General features: G+C 46.4%; 1 protein-coding gene across 1 annotated transcript; it reads left to right on the top strand.

The window, feature by feature from the left end:
- Window positions 1-4,609: 4,609 nt before the first annotated feature.
- On the top strand, window positions 4,610-6,481 carry chrm3a (cholinergic receptor, muscarinic 3a; the record flags this gene model as incomplete). The annotated part of the gene is made up of 1 exon (XM_084153194.1): window positions 4,610-6,481. The coding sequence occupies one exon, from the start codon at window positions 4,610-4,612 to the stop codon at window positions 6,479-6,481; it is 1,872 nt and encodes a 623-aa protein (XP_084009320.1).
- Between the last annotated feature and the right edge of the window lie 946 nt (window positions 6,482-7,427).

The following is a 7,427-nucleotide window of genomic DNA, read 5'->3' as shown; positions in this document are numbered from 1 at the left end:
CCATAGCTCTGTCTATGAATTTGGCAGTGGTTACATTTCTCCAGCCCCATCCCTCAGCTGTTCACCAAAAACAGTGGTGGGGTGTCCATTTTGTTGTTGTTAGAACTGCATATTGCACAGCCGCGAGCTGCCAAGTGACACGAGCCTACCAGATGAGCTAAATTACTTCTATGCTCACTTCGAGGCAAGCAACACTGAAGCATGCATAAGAGCATCAGCTGTTCCGGACGACTGTGTGATCACTCTCTCCGTAGCCGAAGTGAGTAAGACCTTTAAACAGATCAACATTTACAAGGCCGCAGGGCCAGACGGATTACCAGGACGTGTACTCTGAGCATGCGCTGACCAACTGGCAAGTGTCTTCACTGACATTTTCAACCTCTACCTGACTGAGTCTGTAATACCAACATGTTTCAAGCAGACCACCATAGTCCCTGTGCCCAAGAACACTAAGGTAACCTGCCTAAATGACTACCGACCCGTAGCACTCACGTCTGTAGCCATGAAGTGCTTTGAAAGGCTGGTCACATCAACACCATTATCCCAGAAACCCTATACCCACTCGAATTTGCATACCGCCCAACAGATCCACAGATGATTCAATCTCTATTGCACCCCACACTGCCATTTCCCACCTGGACAAAAGGAACACCTACGTGAGAATGCTATTCATTGACTACAGCTCTGCGTTCAACACCATAGTGCCCTCAAAGCTCATCACTAAGCTAAGGACCCTGGGACTAAACACCTCCCTCTGCAACTGGATCCTGGACTTCCTGACGGGCCGCACCCAGGTGGTAAGGGTAGGTAACACCCCTCAGGGGTGCGTGCTCAGTCCTCTCCTGTACTCCCTCTTCACCCATGACTGCATGGCCAAGCATGACTCCAACACCATCATTAAGTTTGCTGACGACACAGCAGTGGTAGGCCTGATCAGGGCCTGTATCTCTGACCCCATGGAGTAATTGTTTGGTGTGGTGGTTGTCATGTGTCAGGTTGTGGTCCTCTGTAGCTCAACTGGTAGAGCATGGCGCTTGTAACGCCAAGGTAGTGGGTTCGATCCCCGGGACAACCCATACACAAAAATGTATGCACACATGACTGTAAGTTGCTTTGGATAAAAGCGTCTGCTAAATGGCATATTATTATTATTAAAGGTTAAAGTAGGAATAACCTGGTATTCTGGCATTTGGCTTATTCCCTCCGGCTTCGATCAACCACATCCTGTGAGCCTGGTACAGTAGCCCCAGGGAGTCACAATCCTCTCTCTCTCTCTCTCTCTCTCTCTCTCTCTCTCTCTCTCGCTCTCGCTCTCGCTCTCGCTCTCGCTCTCTCTGTGTCTCTTAATGAGAAGTTTAAGATGAAAGCAAATGTCCTTATGTTCAATCAGTAATCCTTACAGAGACACATTTTCTCACTCAGGTATTTTGCCAATTTAAAGATGTTTAGCCCTCATTAGTGACACCTTATATTTTCACATATTCAGTGGAATTTAGTTTGTAAATGATTACGTGCGTTGTGAAGACTTTCTTTGTTTTTTATCATAAAGAGAAGGAACTTGATGTGAGTGTGTGGGTGTGAGAGTGAGCGGGCAGGTATGGTTTCTTTTAGTCTCTGTTTCAATGTAGGCCCACTGGGCACAGACATCAATTCAACGTCTATTCTACGTTGGTTCAACGTAATTTTATTGAAATGACGTGGAAACAACGTTGATTCAACCAGTGTGTGCCCAATGGGTGCCTACATTTGTGTGTGTGTGTGTGTGTCTGAGCGTGTTACTCTTCTTTCCCTTGTCACAGATGACTGAGTACAGCTTCGGGCACATGGGGTAAAGCAGCAGTGCACTCTGGAACGGTGGGGGTTCTGTCAGGGCACAGGTGCAAGGCATCAAAGGAAGCGCTCTAGGGGGATGCGGCTGAGGGGGGCAGGTGTGCCCACTGGTGCCAGTTCAACTCTGATGTCCCTCACCTAGTCTGGCTCAGGGTAGCAGCTGAGAGGCCAACATACAAAGCCTTCAACAAAGACATCAGATAAAGTTCTATAGAGTTCAACAAACTCAAACTGAGATTTAGAATTGTAGTGGGTACCATTTTAGTATGGCATGAAAATAGTTCACATTTAAACATGTGAACTATTTCCATCACTCTCCCAGAAAATATAATCTGACCATTTCTTATTAAAATTGTATTTATCAGGTTGTCTGCCTGCCAAAGGAAGAACTCTCCTCAATGGTTTCATATCCAGTGGGCCATCACAGCAGCAGAATCCAATAACTAATTAGCAAACATCCTGGGGAAAACAAACCGGTCTCTGAGCTTTCAGACAGCGAGACGGGGAGATTCAGACTCTGAGCCAAAGAACTAGCAGTGGGAATGCGCCCTCCATCCATTTTCCTCTCTTCAAGCCCGTACTTGGTTTGCCCAACAGATCCAGATGTAGACATTGTTGTGTGAGTGTGAATACATCATGTGATGGAGTGCAGAGTGCTCTAGCTAGCTAATAACTTCATTCTCACATGGATTCAGTCCTTGGCATTGTGTTCTGAGGCGTTGTTAGCCCTTCCTCTGCTCTCCTCCTCTCTCCCCTCCAGCCCCCTTGTCTCAGCTCATTTTCTTTCCAAAAGTTACAGCAAGAAAAAACTTTGTTGTAGTCAACTTTAGTTTGGAGGCTGTTTGCCTCTCTCGTTGACTCTAAAATGATGTTGTTGTTGTTTTTTTCATTAGGCCTGTAAAGGTCAAATTAGAATAATATTTTCATATCTCTTGAAATAGAGTTTCAATATATCCCTCTATATTTCTGTAGTATTTGTCTGTATTACGCATGTGTGTGCATGCACATGCTTGTGTTATTCTGTCTGGGCAGGGGAGGTATCTCTTCTAACACTCACTGACCATGGCTGTCCTTGGGCGAGAGACAGTAATGTTCTATTCTTTATCCTATCAGTGAGATGAACAGACACAGGAGCTGAATTGAAATAAATGCCACCACCTGTATGCTAAGTCACACCAGCAGTCTGACAGGAGACGTGTCCAAGCCTTGGTGTTGTTTACAGCGATACTGTAATTGTGTTTTTAAAGATGCTCCTTGCAATCAGATTGAGGCTCTGGATGTATCACAGGATGGCATGTCGTGCTGCGCTGCTGTCCTGACAATTTGCAAAATCAGAGGAATATGTTTTTGTAATGGACGGTCCAACAAAAATTGCACGGTGACTTTAATCTTCAAAGTTAGATGTATGTGTCAAAATTGCTTGTATAGCGTACCTGGGGGAAAAAATTGCAAATGTTAAACACATGAATAGAAATTGTTTGCAAACAAGATCGTTTGACTAGAATAGTGAGTAATCTCTTTAACTGCCAGTCCACTAACACTAAAAGGATTGACAGCCGTCCCATATAGATTGCAAAATAGAGATTTTTGACGTACCGATCCCATGGCATAGTGTTTATGAACTGATACGCAAAACGACACCGGATTCAAAACTTAGAATCTTTCAATTTAAATTATTATATAAAATTTTTGCTACCAATAGAATGTTATTTATATGGGGGATACAATCTTCCCAGCTCTGCAGATTTTGCTGCGAAGAGACAGAATCATTAGATCATTTGTTTTGGTACTGTCCATTTGTAGCTTGTTTTTGGACACAGGTCCAGGAATGGCTAAAGGATTGCAATATTTACCTGGAGCTAACCCTGCAGATAGCACTACTGGGTGATCTGAAAAGTCATAGTCAATCGATCAATAACATAATAATACTATTAGCAAAAATGTTTATTTTCAATTCACAATCTGTAGAAACAATGAGAATAGAAAGGTTCAGAACTTTTGTAAGACATCACAGTACAGTTGAAATATATATGGCAAATAGAAATCCTATATGGATGGTGTTAAGAGATAGATGGGAGGTGTTGAATGGAATTGAAGGATGGCACTAATAACAACAAACAATAACAAGATAACTAATAATGTAGGCACGCTGTGTCCATAATAAGTGTATGGGTTGTAGGTTGGGAGCTTTTGCGAAGGAGCACAGTTAGAAAGATATGGCATATAGAAGCAAACCGGATCGACATGAAAATGATCGGAGAGGTTGAGACTAGAAGAAGTTCAGGAGAAAGAACAAACAAAATGTAATTAATTAATTAATTAAAATTGACTGTGTCCATAAAATTGACTGTGTCCATAAAATGTAGATAGTGGGTATGGGCTGGAAGTAGAGGCCTAGGCGTTGTTGTTCACTAGTTTACTCCAAGTGGGGAAAGGGTGGCGGGGTTGGAAAGTAATAAAGGGGAATATATATATTTTTTAAAAGGATATGTATGTGTATGTTTGTATGTGTGTGTGTGTGTGTGTGTGTGTGTGTGTATGTATGTATGTATATTTAAAAAAACATGGGGGATTGGAAGTGATGCAGACAATTACATTGATGGAAGTTACAATCTATCTGCAATATTAAGCTGATCTACCCCCCCCCCAAAAAAAAAACACTAAATGTGAAAAACTGTTCTGTTAGCCTCACCTACTGTATATTGTACTGTTCTCAGTATATTGTAGTAATCTATCTATCTCTCTCTGTGTTCTCCCCAGAATATGCCAAGACTTCATTATGAGCTCCAACAGCACAGACCCTGGCCTCTACCTGACCATCAGCTCCCCAGGAATGGGCATCGTCTACCCAGACACCAACACTCTCCACAGGGACCCCTGGCCAGAGCTAACCAGCCCAGATGACAAGGACTCCTTCCTCAGTGTCCTCTTCAACCTCACAGGCTCGCTCAATGAGACGGTGACCTCTCTGACCTATGACCCTCTGGGGGGTCACACAGTGTGGCAGGTGGTCCTCATTGTGTTCCTCACTGGCCTCCTGTCCCTGGTCACCATCATTGGCAACATCCTGGTGGTGGTATCCTTCAAGGTCAACCGCCAGCTCAAGACTGTCAACAACTACTTCCTGCTCAGCTTGGCCGTGGCTGACCTCATCATCGGGGTCATCTCCATGAACCTTTACACCACCTACATCATCATGGGCCAGTGGGCCCTGGGCAACTGGGCCTGTGACCTGTGGCTGGCTATTGACTATGTGGCCAGTAACGCATCCGTCATGAACCTGCTGGTCATCAGTTTTGACCGCTACTTCTCCATCACCCGGCCCCTCACCTACCGGGCCAAGCGGACCACACGGCGGGCTGTCCTGATGATCGGCCTGGCCTGGTTCGTGTCCCTGGTCCTGTGGGCCCCAGCCATCCTGTTCTGGCAGTACTTTGTGGGGGAGCGCACAGTGCCCCCTGAGAAGTGCTACATCCAGTTCCTCTCAGAGCCCATCATTACATTCTGCACGGCCATGGCTGCCTTCTACCTGCCTGTTACTATTATGAGTGTGCTCTACTGGCGGATCTACAGGGAGACGCAGAACCGCGCACAGGAGCTGGCGGGCCTGCAGGGCTCAGGGAGCCGAGGCAGGAGAGGAGAGAGGGCTCACTTCGTCCACCACCAGGCTGGTAGTGCCAGGAGCTGCAGCAGCTACGAGCTGACCCAGTCCTCCCAGAGAAAGAGCCCCGGTCGGGCGCTGGCCGCACGCTTCCACTGCTGGCCCATTATGCGCTCCTGGAGGCCTGGCAGCACCCGGCCCAGGGAGGGGGATGCTGACCACAGCAGCAGTGACAGCTGGAACAACAACAACGCCAGGCTGTCAGTGGACCACTCAGGCTCGTCTGAGGACGAGGAGGGAAACGGTAGAGGGATGATGCCTCAGGACCGCGCCATCTTCTCAATAGTCCTCAACCTGCCGGGGATGAAGGCAGCCGTCAACTCCCACCTCACCTCCTGCGAGGACCTGGACCTAGCCTCAGAAGAGGACCCCCTTAGGGGGGAGGAGGACAGCCGGGACGGCCTCTCTACCACCACCACTACTACCACCCCTGATGGGGCCAACACAGACAACAGCAGCTACCACCAACGCTTCCCCTCCCGGATCTCCAAAGTCCAGTCCATGCCTGCCCTACAGGCCACCAGAGTGGGGCCGCTCTCTGGCTCCTCTGCCACCACCACCAAATCACCCTCGGCGCCCATCTCCTTCAAAGACGCAGCTCTAGCCAAGAGATTCGCCTCCAGGGCTCGGACGCAGATCACCAAGCGCAAGCGCATGTCTCTGGTGAAGGAGAAGAAGGCGGCACAGACCCTCAGCGCCATCCTGTTTGCCTTCATCATCACATGGACACCCTACAACATCATGGTGCTGGTCAACACCTTCTGTAATGGCTGCATCCCCGAGGCTCTGTGGGCGCTGGGCTACTGGCTGTGCTACGTCAACAGCACCGTCAACCCCATGTGCTACGCCCTGTGCAACAAGACCTTCCGCACCACCTTCAAGATGATACTGCTCTGTCGCTGGGACCAGCGCAAGCGGCGGCGGAAGCAGCAGTTCCAGGAACGGCAGTCCGTAGTGTTCCACAGGAGAATTCCTAAAGACTCAACGTAGCGGGATATAGACCCAGTGGGAATCTGGTGATGATGATGATGATGATGATGAGTCTGGGATCTGACAGGACAGTGGATGGATGATGCATCCTAAAGGTTCTGTCTGTGGTTTCTAACTGCACAGAGATTCCCAGGGATGCGGCCATGTTGTTGCTGTGATGTCTGATGTTCTTTATGGAGTCACAACCTCCCCAGTGACATATTCCTCTGTTTCTTCAAGAGAGCTCCTGTGGTGAAAGCTTCCTCTAGATCATTCTCAGCGTTTCAGAGAAGTGCAGCTGAAAGAACTGACAGTGAAAACCAATAGAACAAGGGCTTTAAATGCAATGAGGGGACAATTCAAAGTGCAATTGATACCTAGGGAGATAATATGATATAATATGTGTTATGGATTTGGGGTTTTCCATTTCTTACCATTTCTTTCTCAGTGGTAGAGCTGTATCGTACAGAGCAGTTGGGGGTTTCAAAGTAAACTGTACATCTGTTATATCAAATAGAAAACCAAGGCCAAAACATTGTGCATTGGCTAACTGAACTTGATTTATTTGTTCCTTTTTTACTCTGACTTCTGTACATTGACTTCCACTTGGATATAGCTTTCTTGTGTCTTATAAAATGAGAGGATTTAAAACAAAACGGTGTCCTATTTGTGACTACCAGTGTTTCACAGTTGTTGGGTATTTTTGTGTAATAAATTGGTCTATAGATTTTTGTCTATAGATTGTGAGCCAGTCTGAAAATATTTATGAGTACCTCAGTAAGCTGGTATTCTGTTCAATGTGAGTTGTGGTTTACATGCTCGAGACAGTAAATGTTATTCAATTGTTGTTTATTTACCTGAGGTTTTTGAGTAATGGTAATATGATATTTCTAACTTGATACCTAATTATTGATTGTACACTAAAGAGAGCCGTCATTATGAATTGTAATGTTTTGATTATTGGATA

The sequence above is a fragment of the Coregonus lavaretus genome (genome assembly GCF_964263955.1).
Source record: "Coregonus lavaretus genome assembly, chromosome: 36".
NCBI classification, from domain to species: domain Eukaryota; kingdom Metazoa; phylum Chordata; class Actinopteri; order Salmoniformes; family Salmonidae; genus Coregonus; species Coregonus lavaretus.
The sequence above is the reverse complement of the archived record's forward strand: the minus strand, read 5'-3'. Positions and strand labels throughout refer to the sequence as shown.